This window comes from Oncorhynchus masou, chromosome 31 (assembly GCF_036934945.1).
Source record: "Oncorhynchus masou masou isolate Uvic2021 chromosome 31, UVic_Omas_1.1, whole genome shotgun sequence".
Lineage (NCBI taxonomy): Eukaryota > Metazoa > Chordata > Actinopteri > Salmoniformes > Salmonidae > Oncorhynchus > Oncorhynchus masou.
This window is the reverse complement of record NC_088242.1, coordinates 12,873,744-12,898,559: the sequence shown is the minus strand read 5'-3', so window position 1 is coordinate 12,898,559 and position 24,816 is coordinate 12,873,744. Positions and strand designations below refer to the sequence as shown.

Here is a 24,816-nt window from a genome sequence, read left to right as displayed (position 1 = left end):
CACTAAATTAGCATAACAAATATAATGGGGAAATTAAAAGAAAAAAAGCTTATTTTGTAAAGAGGGCCCACTTAAAAACGGTTTAATTACTGGTTTCTACTTGTCTCTTATATCCCTCGTGCCACGTAGGGGTCAGAGCACTAAAGCTAAAACAAACAGTAATTCATATCTTCTGCTGTAAATTATGGATAGTTCAAGAAGGAGTGCCTTATAGGAAATGGAACGCTTCAAAAGGATTATAAATGAATAATTAGGCACTTGGCTGTAAATTGCTGCATCTCTGATGCACATGAATTTCTGCATGTGACCACCAGTATTTGTTATGCTGCCGCTAACACTGTCCACCTCAAACCAAAACTCCCTATGAACATAATTAATGGAACTTCATCTTCTTGGTGCAGCCACAGATCAGCACTCAAGTGAATTAAGTCAAGCTAGAAATTACTTTACAAAGTAGTTTGAGAATGCTGTTAAAAGTTTGACATGTCACCCAGGTATTCAGCATGCCCAAATCAGCAAGAACCTGATAACAATGGAGGTATCTTGCACCTACTACTGTACATGTTCATTAGAGATTCACGTTGGATTCATTAAGTGAGTTCAACCTTTAAATCGTCTCCCGAAGGCCAGAGTTCTGTAAAATGTTCCTGTCTGTCTGCCGTGCAAATTGAAACATTTGTTCCTTTCCTTAAACATATTCTCAATTAGTTTAGCAAATTCTAAACTGTAGAATTATCCAAAAGTAGTCCATGTCTTGTAATTCAATTACTGTTCTGAATTATGTTTTTACCTGTAATTATTACTTGCTGCAGAAGTAAACTGTTCATTATTTCCTTCTCATATTTGTGGCATGTCATCATTGAAACATATGAGCCTTTATCTTTGTGGAAAACATGGGTTTTGACTTGGGTTTTAAAACATTGAAAAAGAGACTTGAAAATTGCAGAGATCCTAGAGTCTCTTGGGATAGTGAGCTGACAGTTGTTCTTCTTTTTCACTATCTTGTTTATACTTATTGAAACACACCAGAGAGGTTGTTTTTTTTAAGAGTCACTGACATAGCACCTGTCAGGGAATATTGCATTTTGGAAAATGCACCTTAAATGCACATTCAGTGGACACTATAATTTGACTCACAATTGGACTTTTGTTATGCTCTAACCTGAGCTGTATATTTCAGCATCACCTTGCATACCGTCATAGGAATATGACAATAATCAAATCAGTAATGAATTTAGTAATTGGCACATTAATATACAGTGCCTTGCGAAAGTATTCGGCCCCCTTGAACTTTGCAAACTTTTGCCACATTTCAGGCTTCAAACATAAAGATATAAAACTGTATTTTTTTGTGAAGAATCAACAACAAGTGGGACACAATCATGAAGTGGAACGACATTTATTGGATATTTCAAACTTTTTTAACAAATCAAAAACTGAAAAATTGGACGTGCAAAATTATTCAGCCCCTTTACTTTCTGTGCAGCAAACTCTCTCCAGAAGTTCAGTGAGGATCTCTGAATGATCCAATGTTGACCTCAATGACTAATGATGATAAATACAATCCACCTGTGTGTAATCAAGTCTCCGTATAAATGCACCTGCACTGTGATAGTCTCAGAGGTCCGTGAAAAGCGCAGAGAGCATCATGAAGAACAAGGAACACACCAGGCAGGTCCGAGATACTGTTGTGAAGAAGTTTAAAGCTGGATTTGGATACAAAAAGATTTCCCAAGCTTTAAACATCCCAAGGAGCACTGTGCAAGCGATAATATTGAAATGGAAGGAGTATCAGACCACTGCAAATCTACCAAGACCTGGCCGTCCCTCTAAACTTTCAGCTCATACAAGGAGAAGACTGATCAGAGATGCAGCCAAGAGGCCCATGATCACTCTGGATGAACTGCAGAGATCTACAGCTGAGGTGGGAGACTCTGTCCATAGGACAACAATCAGTCGTATATTGCACAAATCTGGCCTTTATGGAAGAGTGGCAAGAAGAAAGCCATTTCTTAAAGATATCCATAAAAAGTGTTGTTTAAAGTCTGCCACAAGCCACCTGGGACACACACCAAACATGTGGAAGAAAGTGCTCTGGTCAGATGAAACCAAATTTGAACTTTTTGGCACCAATGCAAAACGTTATGTTTGGCGTAAAAGCAACACAGCTCATCACCCTGACCACACCATCCCCACTGTCAAACATGGTGGTGGCAGCATCATGGTTTGGGCCTGCTTTTCTTCAGCAGGGACAGGGAAGATGGTCAAAATTCATGGGAAGATGGATGGAGACAAATACAGGACCATTCTGGAAGAAAACCTGATGGAGTCTGCAAAAGACCTGAGACTGGGACGGAGATTTGTCTTCCAACAAGACAATGATCCAAAACATAAAGCAAAATCTACAATGGAATGGTTCAAAAATAAACATATCCAGGTGTTAGAATGGCCAAGTCAAAGTCCAGACCTGAATCCAATCGAGAATCTGTGGAAAGAACTGAAAACTGCTGTTCACAAATGCTCTCCATCCAACCTCACTGAGCTCGAGCTGTTTTGCAAGGAGGAATGGGAAAAAATTTCAGTCTCTCGATGTGCAAAACTGATAGAGATATACCCCAAGCGACTTACAGCTGTAATCGCAGCAAAAGGTGGCGCTACAAAGTATTAACTTAGGGGGCTGAATAATTTTGCACGCCCAATTTTTCAGTTTTTGATTTGTTAAAAAAGTTTGAAATCCAATAAATGTCGTTCCACTTCATGATTGTGTCCCACTTGTTGTTGATTCTTCACAAAAAAATACAGATTTATATCTTTATGTTTGAAGCCTGAAATGTGGCAAAAGGTCGCAAAGTTCAAGGGGGCCGAATACTTTCGCAAGGCACTGTACATGCATTCGGAAAGTATTCAGACCCCTGAACCTTTTGAACATTTTGTTAGAGCCTTATTCTAAAATTGATTAAAAATGAGGGTTTTTTCTTCATCAATCTACTATCTAATCTTTTTTTTTAAATATCACAGTTACATAAGTATTCAGACCCTTTACTCAGTACTTTGTTGAAGCACCCTTGGCAGCGATTACACTCTCGAGTCTTCTTGGGTATAAACCTACAAGCTTGGCACACCTGTATTTGGGGAGTTTTTCACATTATTTTCTGCAGAACCTCTCAAGCTCTGTCAGGTTCGATGGGGAGCGTCGCTGCACAGATATTTGCATGTCTCTCCAGAGATGTTCGATCGGGTTCTAGTCTGGGGTCTGGCTGGGCCACTCAAGGACATTCAGAGACTTGTCCCGAAGCTACTCCTGCATTGTTTTGGCTGTGTGCTTATGGTCATTGTCCTGTTGGAAGGTGAACTTTCAACCCGAGTCTGATTTCCTGAGCCCTCTGGAGCAGGTTTTCATCAAGGATCTCTCTGTACTTTGCTTCGTTCATCTTTCCCTCCCAGTCTCTGCCACTGAAAACATCCCCACAGCATGATGCAGCCCCCACCATTATTCACCATAAGGATGGTATTGCCCAGGTGATGAGCAGTGCCTGCTTTCCTCCAAACGTGATGCTTGGCATTTAGGCCAAAGCGTTCAATCTTGGTTTCATTGGCAAACTCCAAGCATGCTGTCATATGCCTTTTACTGAGGAATGGCTTCCGTCTGTCCACTCTACCATAAAGGCCTGATTGGTGGAGTGCTGAAGATATGGTTGTCCTTCTGGAAGGTTCTCCCATCTCCACAAAGGAACTCTGGAGCTCTGTCAGAGTCACCTCCCTGACCAAGGCCATTCTCCCCCGATTTCTCAGTCTGGCCGGGCGGCCAACTCTAGGAAGAGTCTTGGTGGTTCCAAACTTCTTCCATTTAAGAATGATGGAGGCCACTGTGTTCTTTTGGACTTTCAATGCTGCAGAAATGTTTTGGTAGCCTTCCCCAGATCTGTGCCTCGACACAATCCTGTCTCTGAGCTCTATGGACAATTATTTCTACCTCATGGCTTGGTTTTTGCTCTGACATGAACCGTCAACTGTGGGACCTTTATATAGACAAGTGTGTGTCCTTCCAAATCATGTCCAATCAACTGAATTTTCCACAGGACTCCAATCAAGTTGTAAAAACATCTCAAGGATGATGAATGGAAACAGGATGCACATGAGCTCAATTTCGAGTCTCATAGCAAAGGGTCTGAATACTTATGTAAATACGGTATTTCTGTTTTTTTATATTTGCAAACATTTTAAAAACCTGTTTGTTTTTGCTTCGTCATTATGGGAATTGTGCATACATTAGTCAGGACCTTTTTTAAAATTTAGAATAAGGCTGAAACATAACAAAATGTGGAAAAAGTGAAGGGGTCTGAATCTTTTGCCAAGGCACTGTATATACCCCCGATATGTTTGTGCATGTAACTAGTAGACAGTATTCGTAAACAAATAGTGTGATGCTTTTGACAAAACAGTATCATTGAGGGGAGACGAAACGATGGGCAAATTGTATAGGGACAGGTGTTCCAATCAGACAGTGATTATTTTGGATGAGTTACAAAACATCAACAAACTATAGAAGGTCAAATGGATGTTTTTTCAACAAATGAAGACAAAACAGAACCATTGAACCAGCCTTCCGGTTCTGTATAAAACAAAGGAATCAATAGTGCCCTAAAATATTGTATATAAGCCAGGTGAAGGAACAATCACCAAGGTGTGCTGTCAGCTTGCAATTGTGTTGATATAGACCACAAGTGCTGTTTCTCCTCTTGCTAAGTCTTCTGTAAAAACCCTTTCTGTTTTTGACAGGGTAATTTGAGAGGGTGGTATTGTAGACGTCTCATTTAAGATTGCCTCAAACTGCTTACTACAAAGTTTGACATTCCACACAGATTGCTTGTCCAAAAACTTCAGAGGTGCTTAGCAGAGTCACAGTTGCGTAAAAAACAACAACATATGTTTACCTCTGTTGACAGTATGTTATCCCAGAGACATAAAGAGAAGACTAGTAAAGGGTGCCCACAGTCACCTGTTTTAGGATGTATGTACGGTTATGGCACAGCTTGACATTTAATTGAATAAAAGGAATCCTCCGCATTGGTATTTGTTGTAAGAAATTATAATCTTCCTTAATTTATTACCTCTTTATAATAAGTTGACTTTATTGAACTCTAAAGCTCTAGCATACTCTATCTAGACTGATACAATTTTGTGTTTACCATTTTAAACATCTCCTTAATCCTTTTTGCATCTTGAACTCTGTAATTCATTATGGGTGGATTGATTACCTTACAAGCATATTGAGCATCAATACTTTCTATTCATATTTATGCTGACAAATCGTGTTACCCATTCCTATTGTGTGAACATTTGGGAATCTTGCTCTGTCATTCAAAATATTTCCCATTTTAGAGGTCAAGACATGTCCTTCTATGATTATTTAACCACTCCAATGAGGCTGTCGGATAGGTGCGTTTTTAAATCATTACTGGCTGCCAAAAGGGAGTCGCCATGGAGATGGATATTGCTCTCCATATTCTATTAGTGTTGTAAATGGCAGGTCAGTGTGTAATTGCTCATTTATTCCTAGCCCTGTCTGTCTATCTGCTTGAACATTGGCTTGTTCCAGTCACCATGACTTCATCGCATTGCTGTATGTATTTGTACAGTGTCTGTTTTTCATTGTTATTAAAGCATAGGTTGGAATTCAATTTGAGCAGATATTGGTTTTCTTTAAAGGAAAACTCCACCCAAAAACAATCTTTTGTTTTATTAGTCCATTGTTGACATAGTCCCAAAATGTTTTGTTTGTCAGCGCTCAAGTTTTCAAGAGACGTAACTTTCAAAATACAGAAATCATCCCCGTATGATGCTTTTTAAAAGGAATTGTCCTTTAATGCGATTTCTCTCAGATGGCACATGCTGGAGCGGAGATGTCAAAGGTCAACGAAGATTGACATCTCATGGACATTGGATTGCCACAAAGCCAGAATTATCCTTAGAAAATTTTGAGTTTTTGTGCGCTTTGAAGTGCAATGCATGAAGATTGAATTACAAACAGAGGGTTTCGCAGTCTAATTAAACCCAAGTTTATCAAATCTACAAATCTATTATTGTATTGTTAAGTTCCATTAAAATGACTATTATTCTTGGTTAGCAGTCATTGGTCTTTGAGGAAAAATGTGTGTGTGTGTGTGTATGTTAGATCTTTACATTAGCTATTATTATCAACAATCCCTGCAATGTTTTATATCAGAATAGTTGAGTTTACATGACAGGGTGAGTTATAAGTGGCTCTTGAAAAGCAAACTGCCTATCAGTGAACTCATACTCAAGGGTTTAGGCTCTCACATTGATCATTCACTTTGGGCCCCTTGGCTTGGTACTACACATTTCAGTGAGGATAGCCCAACCTACACAGGTAATACATTTACTTTTGAGTCTCAGGAGAAAAAAATATGGATGGGAATAATGGTTATTTAATGGTGCAATTGAGAGAATTTGAGGATGTTGATAATGGGCTTGTCCTAATTAAGCTTTATTTCTTCCCTTCAAGCAATCTCTGCTCAAATCCAATTTTCTTTTAACTGCCTTTCTTCCTGTGCCGGCATCAAAAGTGGAGCCATCTTTTTTTTCTCAAGCCTTTGTTCGTGCCCAGGCATTGCAAATACTTGAACTGCTCTTTTCCAGTTCATCATTGCACTGCCACCACGAAATGATTTGCAAATGTATTTCATGGTTTCATTATTTTAGTCTCCCTGGTAGCTGTGACAGCAGTGCTTTTTTTTTGCAAATACTATGCAATGCTAATTATTCTGTTTACCACAGAACACACACACAACAAGAGTTTGAAAGTATAGAGCTGCAGTGGCTGCAATGTTGATGTCTTTTGCTGCTCTAATATGAATAAGCTATGTTGGTTATGGTGCATGACAGAGTACTATGATGTTTTTCTACAATACATGATAAAAGACTCAATATTATTTCATGGGAGCTATGGTTAGAATTAAATCATAGAGCATTACACTATTCACATTTTATTAGATTTTGATGCAAAACCACACCAATCCTGAAATATTTATTTAATTACTGCAGTGGGCTAAATCAGGGTCACACAGAGTCTTTCTTGGTAGTCTTAAACAAATCTACTTTGAAACAAAAGTATCCACCTCACACACATGGTCTTGGGCTTAAAAAAAAGAAGACACATGTACCATGTCAGATATACAGTAATGTAATGTATTGAAATGTATTACATTTCGAGTTTGCATCCCAATATTACACTTTATATACATCACAGAAGAATGAAATATAACAGAACCGTTTCACAAAGAACCACCAGATTTTCTGCAGATTTTTTTCTTCTTCTATAATGTTTATCCATTATGAAATTCAGAAAAATATGAAAAACATTCCACCCATGAGGCCACTAGGTCATTTAACTGCAGGAAAGGGCTACATTCCAACCACTTTAAAGGGAATTTGCTATGATTTAATTATTTTTAATTGATACCATTTCTAGGAAAATAAAGCACTTTGTATCAGAATGAATAGAAGAGTAACAAAATAAGCATTGTGTAAATAGTTCAATTGCAAAATGGTTTACGGCCATGTTATCATGGCTGTCCTTGAACCAATGTGGAACATATATCCTGTTTTGAGCAGGTTATCAAGCTTGCCTTTGAGGAGTTTGATCTTGAGAGAGGATATGACACGCTAACAGTGGGGGATGGAGGGAAGATTGGCGATGCCAGGAGAGTGCTCTATGTGTGAGTATTCTGCAGATACCCTGAATTTATCATTTACTATCTCGAAACTTTCCCTCAAACCTTTCCCTCAATATTTTCGCTCAAACCTTTCCATCTAGCATTCACTGTAGGATTTTAAGTTGCACCGAACTATGCCGTAGTCTACACAGACAAACTAGGACAATAGATTGGGGCAGTTATTCTGATAATACATTGAACATAATTGTCATGTAATTAATACACATTTTCCCGTTTACTTGAAAATAATGACCATAGTTTTTGGAGCATGAAAACAATAAATTAAACTACTGATGTGGGTAAGAGACAATAAGTTAATGAGTCATTGAGTGCCATGTGATGTGTTTTAGGCTGACAGGGTCCAGTGTTCCTGACCTGATAGTCAGTATGAGCAACCAGATGTGGCTCCATCTACAGTCTGATGACACCATCGGGTCCCAAGGATTCAAGGCTACATATGAAGGTACACTTCCTCTGCTCTTTCAGAACATATGCAATGGTCTGCCAAATAATGGATTTGGTCCGGATTTAAACCCTGTACATCTATCATTTCCTGTTGAGGCCATGCTTATTTGAGTTCTCATAGTTGGTGGTACTTGTCAGCATAAGTCACATTTGATATGTAACGTGTTGGTCCGCCTACCATTTCCACATACTACAGTATGTGTCCGTTTCTCTACAACCCATAGAATGATGTTCATTATACAACGGGTGGGTCTAATCCTGAATGGTGATTGGTTAAAATAATATTCCAGCCAAGTCATCAATTCTGCAGATTCAGCAACAGATGAAATGGGCCAGCATGTGATCGACACAGACAAGTTAGTTTTCCAGATGAAATGCAACAGCAAAGCAAAGTTCTATAAATAGGGTTGCAAAATTCCAGTAACTTTCCCCAAATTCCTTGGTTTTCCAAAAATCCTGGTTGGAGATTTCCCACATTTCCTGCTTATTCCGTTGTAATTTCAGGAATCTTGGGAAAGGAGTTTTGCAGCCCCATCTATATATGTATCTAAACATCTGTTTCAATAAACACTAATGTCCAGAATTTCCCTCCACCAGCATGAACTTTAATTCATTCCCAGTATCAGATGGTGGGACTAATTCCTTCCAACTGATGAATAGCACTGAACTTGCACTAATAAGTCATGTGTTGACTGGGCACAGTCAACACACCTACATTAAAGTAGTGTCATGCTGTGAGAGAGAAGAGATTTGCGTTGCTGATAAATACTGTAGGGACACTGTTTGCTTTGGAAGTAATTTTCCATTCCACTCAACTGCTAGGTGGAAGTAAATTGTATTTAGGCCCCTGTTCAATCAAACCTGGTATGACGATTTATTGCCACAGTTAGACAAATTATTGTTCTGACTGGGAGAGAGTGTTTGTATTGCTTTAATAATGAATCAATGTTTACTCTGTGAAACAAAAATGAATGCTACTGAATATTAATTCACAGATACCTTTTTACAGATAGAACCAGCCCAGAAACGGCAGGACACCAATGTTGATTAAGCAGGGCAATTAGCTTGTAAACGATATTACAACCCATAAAACAGCAATGCTATAGGCTAGTTAGACTCTAATAAACTACTATCTTTTTTTCTAAACTGTTGAGTTTATCCATGGGCCACGACCCTCTGTGAACTTTTGAAAGTTATTAGTTTACACTTTTGTTTGGAAACACTGTATGGAAAGTCCATTGTCACCACCATCCACTTTCCATTTAGAGATTACTATTACCTCCTCGAGTGTCAACCCTTACCTTATATGGTCATACAGAGAGTTGACACAATCGTCAATTTAACACAATGCAGAACCCTGCACAACAACACAACCTCCATTAACTTTGTATAAACCCAACTTCAAATCTGTGCCTACAGTCCGGGTGTCAAAGTTGACAGCAGAACCACTAGTGGTAGGACTTATTGTCAGGGGTCCGCATACAGTAGGTGTCCATGTCTACTGTATATACAATCTGGGGGAGTATTAAGTCAGGCTTGTTCACCTGTATTATGCATCTGTCTGATAAATGTTGGCAAAACAAAGTGATACCTATAGATGGACTATATGAAACATTTCTAACCCATACATACTGTATAAGCACTACTGTACATAAGTAATTGCTTGTGTAATAATGAAACAACATATATCAGTTGGATGGAAGAGAATCATGGTATCCCAATGGGAATTCATAAAAATATATATTCTGAAGACTATAGGCACATACTGTATGAATCAGTAAATATAATGAACGTTACGGATTAAGGATAAGAATCATTACATAATATCATTAAAGTAACTTTGCAAGCAGGTACGCATTTCCTTTAGGCAAAGGCTTCTAGTGGATATGTTGCCCCTAACTTGTATTTTACTTACATAATTCTTTCCTGTAGCACATTCTATGGGCCTATTTGTTATTTATTCTGTGATAATTCAGATTTTCTCTCATGCAACTGGGTAAGGTAGGCTCATTGTGAGAACATTGATTTTGAGGGATGTCTCACAAGGAGCTGAGTGAAGTCCATATTATGGCAAGAACAACTCAAATAAGCAAAGAGAAACAACAGTCCATCATTACTTTAATACATGAAGGTCAGTCAATGCGGATCATTTCAATAACTTCTAAAGTTTCTTCAAGTATAGTCGCAAAAACCATCAAGCGCTATTATGAAACTGGCTCTCATGAGGACTGCCACAGGAAAGGAAGACCAAGAATTAACCTCTTCTGCAGAGGATATTTCAGTAGCGTTAACTGCACCTCAGATTGCACCCCAGATAGGGTAATAGAAACATCTCAACATTAACTGTTCAGAGGAGGCTGGGTGAATCAGGCCTTCATGGTCGATTGCTGCTAAGAAACCACTACTTAAGGACACCAATAGGAAGAAGAGACTTGCTTGGGCCATAAAACACGAACAATGGACATTAGACCGGTGGAAATCTGTCCTTTGGTGTGATGAGTCCAAATTTGTTATTTTTGGTTCCAACTGCCTTGTCTTTGTGAGACGCAGAGTAGGTGAACGGATGATATCCGAAAGTGTGGTTCCCACCATGAAGCATGGAGGAGGAGGTGTGATGGTGTGGGGGTGCTTTCCTGGTGACACTGTCTGTGATTTATTTAGAATTCAAGGCACACTCAACCTGCATGGCTACCACAGCATTCTGCAGCGAAACACCATTCCATCTGGTTTGCACTTAGTGGGATTATCATTTGTTTTTCAACAGGACAATGACCCTAAACACACCTCCTGGTTATGTAAATGCTATTTGACCAAGAAGGAGAGTGATGGAGTGCTGCAGCAGATGACCTGGTCTCCACAATCACCCGACCTCAAACCAAATGAGATGGCTTGGGATGAGTTGGACCATAGAGTGAAGGAAAAGCAGCCAACAAGTGATCAGCATATGTGGTAACTCCTTCAAGACTGTTGGAAAAGCATTCCTCATGAAGCTGGTTGAGAGAATGCCAAGAGTGTGCAAAGCTGTCATCAAGGCAAAGGGTGGCTACTGTGAAGAATCTCAAATCTGAAATATATTTTGATTTGTTTAACCGTTTTTTAGTTACGATATGATTCCATATGTGTTCATAGTTTTGATGTCTTCACTATTATTCTACAATGTAGAAAACCGTAAATAAATTAAAACCCTTCAATGAGTAGGTGTATCCAAACTTTTGACTGGTGCTATATTTACAGTTGAAGTCGGAAGTTTACATACACCTTAGACAAATACATTTAAACCTTTTTTCACAATTCCTAACATTTAACCCTAGTAAAAATTCCCTGTCTTATGTCAGTTAGGATCACCACTTTATTTTAAGAAGGTCAAATGTCAGAATAATAGTACAGAGAATGATTTATTTCAGCTTTTATTTCTTTCATCACATTCCCAGTGGGTCAGAAGTTTACATACACTCAATTAGTATATGGTAGTATTGCCTTTAAAATGTTTAACTTGGGTCAAACGTTTCAGGTAGCCTTCCACAAGCTTCCCACAATAAGTTGTGTGAATATTGCCCCATTCCTCTTGACAGAGCTGCTGTAACTGAGTCAGGTTTGAATGCCTCCTTGCTCGCACACGCTTTTTCAGTTCTGCCCACACATTTTCTACAGGATTGAGGTCAGGGCCTTGTGATGGCCACTCCAATACCTTGCCTTTGTTGTCCTTAAGCCATTTTGCCACAACTTTGGAAGTATACTTGCAGTCATTGTCCATTTGGAAGACCCATTTGCAACCAAGCTTTAACTTTAACTGATGTATTGAGATGTTGCTTCAATATATCCACATCATTTTCCTACCCCATAATGCCATCTATTTTGTGAAGTGCAAAAGTCCCTCCTGCAGCAAAGGACCCCCACAACATAATGCTGCAATCCCCGTGCTTCACGGTTGGGATGGTGTTCTTCAGCTTGCAAGCCTCCCCCTTTTCCCTCCAAACATACCAATGGTCATTATGGCCAAACATTTATATTTTTGTTTCATCAGACCAGAGGACATTTCTCCAAAACGTATGATCTTTGTCCCCATGTGCATTTGCAAACCGTAGTCTGGCTTTTTTATGGCAGTTTTGGAGCAGTGGCTTCTTCCTTGCTGAGCGACCTATCAGGTTATGTCGATATAGGGTTCGTTTTACTGTGGATATAGATAATTTTGTACCTGTTTCCTCCAGCATCTTCACAAGGTCCTTTGCTGCTGTTCTGGAATTGATTTGCACTTTTCACACCAAAGTACATTCATCTCTAGAAGAGAGAGCGCGTTTCCTTCCGAAGCAGTATGACGGCTGCGTGGTTCCATGGTGTTTATACTTGCGTACTATTGTTTGTACAGATGAACGTGGAACCTTCAGGCATTTGGAAATTGCTCCCAAGGATGAACCAGACTTGTGGAGGTCTACAATTTTTTTCTGGGGTCTTGGCTGATTTCTTTTGATTTTCCCATGATGTCTTTCAAAGAGGCACTGAGTTTGAAGGTAGGCCTTGAAATACATCCACAGATAAACCCCCAATTGACTAAAATTATGTCAATTAGCCTATCAGAAGCTTCTAAAGCCATGACATCATTTTCTGGAATCTGTTTCCAAGCTTTTTAAAGGCACAGTCAACTTAGTGTATGTCAACGTCTGACCCACTGGAATTGTGATACAGTGAATTATAAGTTAAATAATCTGTCTGTAAACAATTGTTGGAAAAATGACTTGTGTCATGCACAAAGTAGATGTCCTACCCGACTTGGAAAAACTATAGTTTGATAACTTTTTATGGCTGCATGGGCAGTATTGAGTAGCTTGGATGAAAAGGTGCCCATTGTAAACGGCCAGCTCCTCAGTCTCAGTTGCTAATATATGCGTATTATTATTATTATTGGAAAGAAAACACTCTAAAGTTTCCAAAACTGTCAAAATATTGTCTGTGAGTATAACAAAACTGATATTGCAGGCGAAAACCTGAGGAAAATCAAAACAGGAAGTGGCTTCTATTTTGAAAACTCCATGTTCCATAGCCTCCCTTTGCTGGATTTAAAGGGATATGAACCAGCTTCCTCAAGGTGTCAACAGTCTTCAGACATAGTTTCAGGCTTTTATTTTGAACAATTAGCCAGAACGATAACATCGCGTCAAGTGGTCACATGAATTTTGCTCGCGCAACAGAATTTGGACAGCCATTGTTTTCCCCTCTCCTACTGTGAAAGACATTTGCGGTTGATATATTATCGATTATATATTTTAAAAACAACCTGAGGATTGATTATAAAAAACGTTTGACATGTTTCTGTGGACATTATGGAAACTATTTGGAATTTTCGTCTGCGTTGTCCTGACCGCTCTTTCCTGTGGATTTCTGAACATAACGCGACAAACAAACAGAGGTATTTTGGATCTAAAAATAATCTTTATGGAACAAAAGGAACATTTGTTGTGTAACTGGGAGTCTCGTGAGTGAAAACATCAAAGATCATCAAAGGTAAACGATTCATTTGATTTCTTTTCTGATTTTTGTGACCGAGCTACCTGATGGTAAGTGTACTTAATGTTTTATCGTGCGATCGATAAACTTACACAAACGCTTGGATTGCTTTCTCTGTAATTGTCACGGTTTTCTATATGCGAAGGAGAGTCAGACCAAAATGCGGCGTGGCTATTGCGATCCATGTTTAATGAAAACGAAGTAAACATGAATCAAATACAAAAAACAATAAACGATACATGAAAACCGAAACAGCCTAATACTGGTGCTTAGTAACACAGACAGAACAAGGACATAAGGACGATCACCCACGACACACTCAAAGAATATGGCTGCCTAAATATGGTTCCCCATCAATAAACACCTGCCTCTGATTGAGAACCACTTCAGACAGCCATAGACTAACCTAGAAAACCCCACTAAGCTACAATCCCATTACCTGTGAAAAACCACCAAGACAAAACACACCACATACAAAAACCCATGTCACACCCTGGCCTGACCAAATAGATAAAAAAAACACAAAATACTAAGACCAGGGCGTGACAGTAAGGCATTATTTCAAAATCTGACATGACAGGTAGATTAACAAAAGGCTAAACTGTGTTTTCCTATATTGCACTTGTGATATCATGAATATAAATATTTATAGTGATATTTATTGTATGTAGCGCTATGCTATTCAGCGGTTGTTGATGACACTTATCCCGATATCGGGATTGCAGCCATAACAAGTTAACAAAACATTTGTGGAGTGGTTGAAAAACGAGTTTGAATGACTCCAACCTAAGTGTATGAAACTTCCGACGACAACTCTATATATAGTTATAATTATTTTATTTTTATATCTCCCAGAAAACTGTTAAACAGAGACATCATAAACATAAATTAAACATGTCTCTGTTATCTGTGGACATTGATATGATGCTTGGACTTATTTATGACTACTCTGAAATATTCAAATTAAATCTGAAACAGACCACCGTGTACCTCAAATACCCATATTTTAATGTTATCTCCTGCTTACTCTTTCAACAATGTTTACAATTTCACCCACAATATGCATTGAAATGGTAAACATGTTCTGGACTGCTGACTTGACTTCCAGCTCCTCGTAATGTAGGTTATTGGACAGTAGATTCAGTGATGGCCAGCCACTTGAGGCATGTTTACATATTAGTATTTAAGAGAATGGCATAGCCTTAGTAAGACAGTTTACATCTCTATCACGGTTGCGATTGGGCTGATATGCCCTTACTGATTGTGGAGCTTCCGCATAGATCCTTCAACTAATTGCTCTTGGCAGATCCAAAGGTATTTAACCGGCACTTAACACCTCACAAAGGTTGTTGAATGTGCTGCTGGAATAAAACCCATCCCCTGTAGATTATTGCTCAGATGGGCCAGTGGAGCGGCAGCAGCTGAGCTGACACGCTGGTTGTTAACACAAAAATGAACTCTTCCAGAACGTCATTCATTTGTCACTGTCATTTTACTCCTGCTAGAAAATGCTGCCTCCACCTGAAAATGTAGAGGAAATAAACAACTCTCGACTGTCTTGTTTTCTCTTGGATTATACCAGGGATAGCTTGTATCAGGTGAGCCATCCATGGTTTTCAGAATGTTTTACTTGTGTAAAGAATGTTGAGTTAGAGGAAAGCTGTCATGTTCTGTTTTCAGGTTCTGATGATTGCTCAGTGGATGTCAGTTTTAGGACATTCAACCCGAAGAGCAGCTAACCTGATATCCTTGGGAATTGAAACCACTGAATGAACTTAAACGTTGTAACAGTTGTATATTTTCTTTACAGAAATCGACAAAGGAGGGTGTGGTGATCCTGGAATTCCGGCCTACGGCAGAAGAACAGGGGAGCGTTTTTTACACGGCGACATGCTGACTTTCGAGTGTCAGGCGGCCTTCGAGTTGGTCGGCGAGAGAACGATATCATGCCAGCAAAACAACCAGTGGTCTGGAAACAAACCCAGCTGCGTGTGTAAGATGCCATTTAAAAATGCATGACTTTAATTAACTGCGCTGTCATTGAGATTGATCAATCTGATACACTGTCCCAGGGAACCAGCCAGGTAGGGAAGGAAGGTGACATGGTTATCCCCACTGACCCATGTAAAGCTGTCATCATCTCTCAGGTTTTGTTGTCGCTTGGTCAACACTCCCCGCTGTCTATTTTGGAAAGTCATACAATTCAATCATTACTATCATCATTTAGACACTGAGCTTATTCATTACAGTTTCAATACAGAGGCCTTTTTTGAGAATGGAGACTTTTCAGATGTAAAGTAAGAGCTGCTGCTGCAGGTAATGCTGTATTCTATCTTTTGATTTCACCTTCCTTCTGGCATGCAGGCTGACACCTCTAAGCCATCCAACAAGGGTTAAGCAGCTAATCAGCCAAGGGCAATCAGGTCTTGGTTGTATGCACTCACTACTGTAAGTCGCTCTGGATAAGAGCGTCTGCTAAATGCCTAAAATGTAAAATATCCTCTACTGTCATGACACTGGGTTATATTCTTCCACCTAGTACAGTGAATAGAATGTGTCACCTGAAGCATTCAAAGGAAAGCGTGTATCCATTCCATTTCAAACAAAATGTCTTCAGTGATGTCTTATAAAAGAGCTATTTTCGCTCACTGTGTGATGTGTCAAAGCATGATGGCAGATCTGTGTGTGTGTGTGTGCTCCTATCTATTTTTACAGTCTCCTGCTTCTTCAATTTCACAACCCCATCAGGAATAATCCTCTCCCCAAACTACCCTGAGGAGTATGGGAACAACATGAACTGTGTGTGGCTCATTATCGCAGAGTCAGGGAGCAGGATTCATCTAATTTTCAGCGACTTTGAGGTAGAGCCCCAGTTTGACTACCTTATTGTGAAAGATGACGGGATGTCGGAGCCCACCACGTTCGGCACGTTCTCTGGGAAGGATGTACCCTCTCAGATCGCCAGCAATGGACACATCATGCGCCTGGAGTTCCAGTCTGACCACTCCAACACTGGGAAAGGATTTAACATCACTTACACAAGTAAATGGCCCCTTCCTTTTAAAGATATGGGATTTTGCAATATTTTGAAGACCCTCACAATATCTTCTGAAATGCAATTCAGAACTGCCTGTGGCACAACTACTGAGTCAAGCTGTCTCTATAGTGCTTCAGATGTATGCAATCAAATGCTTAGTCAGGTATATTCTCACAAGGGTGAAAACGAATCAACATGATTAACAATCTTCAAATTAGAGGATCCCTATTTAAGAATGGAGATCCATTAGCTAGAACTGTGGTACTGTTCTATTTAACAATTTATGGCCATCGATGTGTATACCATTGTATCTTTTACATGCAATTTTAAACTAGGAGCATCTCATTTGAATTATTACTAATTCTATTACATTTGATTAACTGCTCTAAAGATATAAGTAGTGCATCACGTTTACTAAATGATTTCTCACTGGGCACACACTGGTTAAATCAACATTGTTTCCACGTCATTTCAATGAAATTGCATTGAACCAACGTGGAAAAGACATTGAATTGACGTCTGTGACCAGTGGGATCACTCTGTTTTTTTATTCAACAGATGGCATTATGACAAATTAAATAAACAATTTGCCCTTTTCTCTCAATACTACACCATTTAAAAGGGGCTTGGGAATGTTTGCCATTTTAATAATTTACAATATGAACATTTTAATGCATATTGTTATGCAAATGTGTCTACCAGTGGTCCCCAATGTGTTTTTATATGTAAACACAAGATAAGAAAAACAATAATAATGCAAGGCAATTCCAAACCTTGAAGGTAAACATTTAAAAACATCTATTTTCTATTTTTTTTGCTGATATTACAGAGACAGTATCATGGAACAGAAAACAGCAATGGTAGAGGTCTGTTCAGGTCCTCAGCCTCAACATAGACACACTATAGCACAAAAATGTTGAACTGATCCGGGTGTGCCCAATGTTAATGGAATTATGCCTGTACCACACCGAGCTGAAATTAGGTCTGAATATTGCTGTCCCCAGTGCCTGTTTGCTATCTCTAGGAAACATTGTCTCGTTGCACTCCCCCGGCCTGGGAGACAACGCAGTGACATGTCTCTCCTCCACAGAGGAACAGAGGCAGGCTGCAGCGGTGGGGAAGGTTAATGAAATGGAGGAGGATGTTGTTACCGTTCTTATTCCACATCAGAATCCGCTGGACACTCCTGTCAGTGACTAAGACAGGGATGGGTTTCTTTTTTTCTTGGCGGGGAGGTGTCAGCCATGTGATGGGGATGGCGGGGGGTGGTGTGGCATCTCAATAGCAGCGCCGTAGAATTGGCGTGTCACTGTGTCAGGAGGAGAGGGACATGTCTCCCAATCTGGTGTGGGGAGTTACTGTCAGCGAGCAGGAGTGTAATAACAATGAGCCAGGGAAATGAGTGTTGCCTCCATGGAGTCAGTCTTCACCACTGTGCTGTGTTCATTTTGTTGGCTGATTAGCCTCTATTCTCAGTGACTAAATAATTAACCAGGTTCTCATCGTGTTTTCTGGGATAAGACAAATGAGTTAAATGTGACACAGAATCCAGTTTGATGTCTTCTTATTGATTAAAAAACCACAACACTGAAAAACACTGAAACCAGTTTTATTTTCCTCTCTAGCATTTGGTCAGAATGAATGTCACGACCCCGGCATCCCTGTCAATGGCCAGCGGTATGGGGAACACTTCTTGTTGGGGAGCTCCGTGCTCTTCACATGTGATGAAGGATTCATCAAAACCCATGGGTCTGAGTCCATAACCTGCATCATTCAGGATGGAAACGTAGTGTGGAATGCAGCAGTTCCTCGGTGTGAAGGTACTGTATAATGTTGAACAATAATCCATACAGTCTGCCAATGTCAGTGGAGTGGGTGGGCACTGGGCATGTCATGTGGGGGTCTGCTTTATTGTTGTCTGTTGGTGTCATATTGTAGAGCCGCTGAAAATGTGCTACAATAACAAGTAAAGTTTCCCCTCGACAGTCTATACGGTTACATTCTGCATGCTGTTGCATATGGACGTGTAAGCTCTCTATGTCAGAACATTGCCACTAAACATGTTCCCCTCTAGCACCATGTGGAGGACATTTAACAGCTCCAACCGGAGTTCTGCTGTCCCCTGGCTGGCCAGGATACTACAAAGACTCGTTAAACTGTGAATGGGTCATTGAAGCCAGCAAAGATCACGCCATCAAGATATCCTTTGACAGGTTTCTATTTTGTTTCAAATGTATCTTATCCCCGATGAAGCTATTTCAATCATTCCATATGAGATAATCTGCCACGATAAACTCCAGAAGAAATGCTTGGATGGAATAGTAGCTTCTAATTCACTTCTCTTTTCTTTCTGTCTGTGTCCATGTAGATTTCAGACCGAGGTTAATTATGACACACTGGAGATTCGGGATGGCCCCTCCAACTCCTCTCCTTTAATCGGAGAGTATCATGGCACTCAAGCGCCCCATTTTCTCATTAGCACCAGCAATTACATGTACCTGCTATTCACCACGGACAACAGTCGCTCCAGCGTGGGCTTCCAGATCCGCTACGACAGTGAGTTCTACCGTTTTCATTTGGAAATGTATCCACAGGGCTACCTTTCAAAAGCAGAGGACATTGTGTTGTCAATCCACACATTGTTTCATGGCTACATTGTTTCATGGCTGCAATATCACTTTACTACGTGTGCTGTGATGTCAATATTAACTCAGCTTGTGTGTGGGTGTTGTGATCATATTGAAGTAGTGTAGGAGCTGTGAAATTAGATCTACACTTCATTTGGATAACTTGTCTTCATTGGGGTTGTTGCCTGAACAGGACAGCGATTTAAATACCAAAGAATTGGTGATTGCGTAGGGAAACCTAATTTAACTCATTATATCACTAATAATAGCAATAGGCAGTGGTTTGTGATAAGATTATTAAGTAATCTATCAATAATTGAATAGCATTGTAAAATAGCTAGTCTAATTCTTTCTCCAAATGCCAAAATATCTTAGGAATATTAAAAATGAAAAAAATTACTGCGAAATGAAAGTTATGTCACAAAGACTGTTTAAATTAATGCTTTAGGGTGCGTTCGTAAATTCATTCTGGAGTGCCAGCGTTCGCTCAGAGTGCCCTCTAGGCGTTCGTAAATTCAGAGCATTGTCAGATTGTCCGTTCTTGTGTTTCGCTCTCATAGCGTTCAGAGTGTACACTTGGACGCTCTGGCCAGAGGAGTAGGGTTGATCCGAGCATGTTGGTTAGGCTGGTTAGGCTGTTTTCATGTTAACTAGAGCGTTGGTGACTGTAAATGTGCTGCTGGCAATAATTTAAAAATTTGCAAACGTTTACTGACACCGGCCAAATTCAACGGCTGTTGAGCGTTCGTAAATCCATCAGTTATTTTTCCCTCTGGAATTGGAGTAGTTAGCCAGGGTGAATTTACGAATGCCCCCTTAGACCGAATGATTTCGTAAATAACATTATACAACGGCTTGATTTAATCCTGGATGCTGATGGGTTAAAATCGCATTCCAGCCAGTGTCTATTCCACAAATTACCACCGGCTAAATATATGATGTTGAAATGCCTATTTACTCTTTTCCATCTGACTGGGCAATCCACTGTCTCATCAACCCAGCCAGACAATTTATACATTTGATGTTCACTATAAAAAGCACCAAGACATTATCTCCCATTTCTTTAGACATTTAGTTTTCAACAGCGAAGATTTGCATACATGTTGCTGTCTGTCTCTCCGACATTTGCAACATTGAAGTTCGACCTCCAGCTGTCCCATAGTAATGAACGTGTCGGGAGTCGAGAAGAGACAGTTTTTCTCAGCCAGTCGAAATTATGAATCAGTTGGCATCATTTTTCTGGACATATATCATTTTTTTACTAGGAAACAAAACAAATATAAGCTAATTCACAATCTTTTCAGCTTCAGTTTGAAGTGATTGTGTTGGCTGTGTTGTTTGAACAATAGTGTCCTGACAAGAGAGCACATTTTCTATGCCAGGCGAAATCGCACATCAGTAGCTCATTGTTATGGATGTATCCAAATAAATGTCACTAGAAAGCAGCTTAAACAAAGCAAATGCAGCTACTTTGCTGTTATTCTGGCTGCACTGTTTGACGTGAATGTAAGTTAGCTGTAGTTGGCTAGCTAGCAAGCAAGGGAAAAGAATGTTGCCAGCCAGTATGTCAATGGAACATTTAGAACAAACAACTGGGTTGCGTCCATAGATATAGAACAAAAGGACTTAACAACTGGGTCTTGTCTCTGGCAACCGAACCGATAGAACGGCTTGGGTAGCAAGCTTAGATTTGTGTTGGGACTATATCTCATGGAGGGATGAAATAGTATGAATACATTCATCAAAATAACGTTTTTTAATGAAAATATGTCAATCATTATTGAAATATGTTGGTAACCTATTGCATAAAAGTGATAACACCCGTGCCAATATATCCTCCAAACACGGGCATTATCACTTCTATGTACCACTGTCATCCATCAGTGTACTATGATAGAGAACATGTTCTCTATTTTCTTCTACTTTAAATCAGGCTTCCATACTATACAGTTGAAGTCAGAGGTTTACATACACTTAGGTTGGAGTCGTTAAAACTTGTTTTTCAATCACTCCACAAATGTCTTGTTAAAAACTATAGTTTGGCAAGTTGGTTAGAACATCTACTTTGTGCATGACACAAGTCATTTTTCCAACAATTGTTTACAGACAGATTATTTCACATATAATTCTCTGTATCACAATTCCAGTGGGTCAGAAGTTTACATACACTACGATGACTGGCACTCTGCACTAAGTTTGAAGGTAGGCCTACCTTCAAACTCAGTGCCTCTTTGCTTGACATCATGGGAAAATCTAAAGAAATTAGCCAAGACCTCAGAAAAACAATTGTAGACCTCCACAAGTCTGGTTCATCCTTGGGAGCAATTCCAAACACCTGAAGGTACCACGTTCATCTGTACAAACAATAGTACACAAGTATAAACACCATGGGACCACGCAGCCGTCATACCGCTCAGGAAGGAGGCGCGTTCTGTCTCCAAGAGATTAACGTACTTTGGTGCGAAAAGTGCAAATCATTCCCAGAACAACAGCAAAGGACCTTGTGAAGATGCTGGAGGAAACAGGTACAAAAGTATCTATATCCACATTAAAACGAGTCCTATATCGACATAACCTGAAAGGTCGCTCAGCAAGGAAGAAACCACTGCTCCAAAACCGCCATAAAAAAGCCAGACTACGGTTTTTGCGACTGCACATAGGGACAAAGACCATACTTTTTGGAGAAATGTCCTCTGGTCTGATGAAACAAATATAGAACTGTTTGGCCGTAATGACCATCGTTATGTTTGGAGGAAAAATGGGGATGCTTGCAAACCGAAGAATACCATCCCAACCGTGAAGTAGGGGCGTGGCAGCATCATGTTTTAGGGGTGTTTTGCTTTAGGAGGGAATGGTGTACTTCACAAAATAGATGGCATCACGAGGCAGGAAAATTATGTGGATATATTGAAGCATCATCTCAAGGAATCAGTCAGGAAGTTAAAGCTTGGTTGAAAATGGGTCTTCCAGATGGACAATGACTGCAAGCATACTTACAAAGTTGTGGCAAAATGGCTTAAGGACAACAAAGTCAAGGTATTGGAGTGGCCATCACAAAGCCCTGACCTCAATCCTGTAGAAAATGTGTGGGCAGAACTGAAAAAGCTTGTGCGAGCAAGGAGGCCTACAAACCTGACTCAGTTACACCAGCTCTGTCAAGAGGAATGGGGTAAAATTCACACAACTTACTGTGGGAAGCTTGTGGAAGGCTACCAGAAACATTTGACCCAAGTTAAACAATTTAAAGGCAATGCTACCAAATACTAATTGAGTGTATGTAAACTTCTGGCCCACTGGGAATGTGATGAAAGAAATAAAAGCTGAAATAAATAATTCTCTCTACTATTATTCTGACATTTCACATTCTTAAAATAAAGTGGTGATCCTAACTGACCTAAGTCAGGGAAATTTTTACTAGGATTAAGTCAGGATTTGTGAAAAACTGAATTTAAATGTATTTGTCTAAGGTGTATGTAAAATTCCGACTTCAACAGTATACTCCAATTAATTCCCTAAATGTTTCCTATAATTACATTATTGTAGTTACTATAGTGCAATACTGTCTGACATGAGGTGGATGAGACATGACTGCCACGTCCAGAAAAATGGCTGGAAAATGTTAATGAAATCTATGGTGTTTTCTAAACATATTTGATTTATTGTACTGGGAAAAACTCCTTAATAAAATATATATTTGATTATTATTACAATATTTCTTCTGAGGAAAACCCTCCACCATGGAATGAAATAGAACGCAAGGGAAAAGGAGTGAGCTCCTTTTTGCTTCCCCTCATGATTTATACAGTAAAGAGCAATTTCGACACCATCTTCTATTGAATTTAAGGCATGAAGGTGGAATTAAATCGTTCTTTCTATCCCCACAGGCGTTATGATGGAAACAGATTCCTGCTTAGATCCCGGGATCCCAGTCAATGGAAAGCGGTTTGGGAACAATTTTGCCATTGGGACCAGGGTGACATTCAGCTGTGATCAAGGCTACACGCTGAGCGACGAGAAACCCATTGTGTGCGAGAGGAACCATCAGTGGAACCACGCACTGCCCAGCTGTGATGGTAGTGTACCCCGATTTAGCACCCTCCAACCCTTCCTTCCTCTCCTTTTCCCTGTTCCTGTCAGGTGCACTGACATGCATTGCAGCACTTACTCAGCCATCACCCCTTCTCCTCACACTCCCCATCCGATTCACAGAGAGAGATGTGGGCGACACAGCGCACTGCTAACCAATCTCTCTGTCTTATCTGGTGGAAAGGGTACGCCTCTTTGACAACCCTAAGGAGTGGAGTTCATTGATTCCTGATGAGAGGAAAGGTAACTGGAATATGCACACTTAAGATAACTTTGAGCGGCAGACAACGGAGTGTCAGAGAGTCGGTAGGCAGGTTGGAGATTCAGCAGGAAGACATAATTCCAACCGTTTATCTCATTTGTTTCCCGCTACTTGGGATAAAAATAACATTGTACAGCATTTTTTTTCTTCCAGTAAATGGAGTCGAGTGTTTGACCATCAGATTTTGGTTGTCCTATATCATCCTACGGACTACTAGTTTATAAGTTGTATTTTCTATTCTAGTCTTCTATTTCAGTCTTCTATTCTGTTTTCTATTCTAGTTTTCTATTCTAGTCTTTTATTCTGTTTTCTTCTGAACTTGACCTTCATGATTGACAGTGGTGGCATTTCCGCATCTCATTCAGATATGTAAAACGTTTTCTTCCGTTTTGTCCCTCTTACTCACTCTATCATTTCACAAGGGGGGTGTAGGCATATGCAGTAGACAGGTCCTGCTCTAGGCAAAGATGCTATCTGATTTTTAAATGGTATTTAAAGGATTTTGAGGAATAGATACAATGTTTTATATTAGAATGAGAATTAGGGCACAATCCTTTTTGCGAATGGTGAGAAATAATGAATCACAGAACACAGAATGATCACAGAACATAACATTGATCATCCATCATTGGTTTGTTCTTGTAGTGTCATTCTTAGAACCCTCCTACTTAGAAGTTGCAGCAGGAATGCACGCTTCACTTCCTGTAGAAATGGTCCACTAGTCCTTCACCCTGAGCACCTGCCTCCTCCCCGCCCACTGCTGCGTTTATGGAGGAAGCAGGAGTTAATCTTTTAAGAGTGGGGCCAGCTTTATGATTCTTTTATTTATGACAATGACGGTACTATATGGATTGTTCACGCCCACAATTTGTCTTGTCCATGTCCTTTTTGTGATAACTATACCAGAAGTAATTTGTAATGATTTCCGAGGATCCCTCAAATTAGGGCAATCAAGTACAAAAAATATATATCTTCCCCTCTTCCTTCCAACGGGGTGAATCAGACCTCAGTACATATATAAATGCATGTTGGGATACCATGCAATTATGACATTTTTATTTGTCTCACACTCAAAAGAGCCATCCTCGCTGATTAACTTTC

At 39.8% G+C, this 24,816-nt stretch overlaps 1 protein-coding gene across 1 annotated transcript in view; it reads left to right on the top strand.

Moving 5' to 3' along the window:
* Positions 1 to 24,816, top strand: part of LOC135523452 (CUB and sushi domain-containing protein 1-like) — a 422,532-nt gene that overhangs the window by 283,592 nt on the left and 114,124 nt on the right. Inside the window, exons 11-18 of the mRNA XM_064950127.1 lie at positions 7,636 to 7,739; positions 8,087 to 8,199; positions 15,514 to 15,696; positions 16,419 to 16,745; positions 18,366 to 18,560; positions 18,815 to 18,953; positions 19,109 to 19,296; positions 23,252 to 23,440. Coding sequence (XP_064806199.1) covers positions 7,636 to 7,739; positions 8,087 to 8,199; positions 15,514 to 15,696; positions 16,419 to 16,745; positions 18,366 to 18,560; positions 18,815 to 18,953; positions 19,109 to 19,296; positions 23,252 to 23,440 — 1,438 coding nt within the window. The remainder of the gene's footprint in view (positions 1 to 7,635; positions 7,740 to 8,086; positions 8,200 to 15,513; positions 15,697 to 16,418; positions 16,746 to 18,365; positions 18,561 to 18,814; positions 18,954 to 19,108; positions 19,297 to 23,251; positions 23,441 to 24,816) is intronic.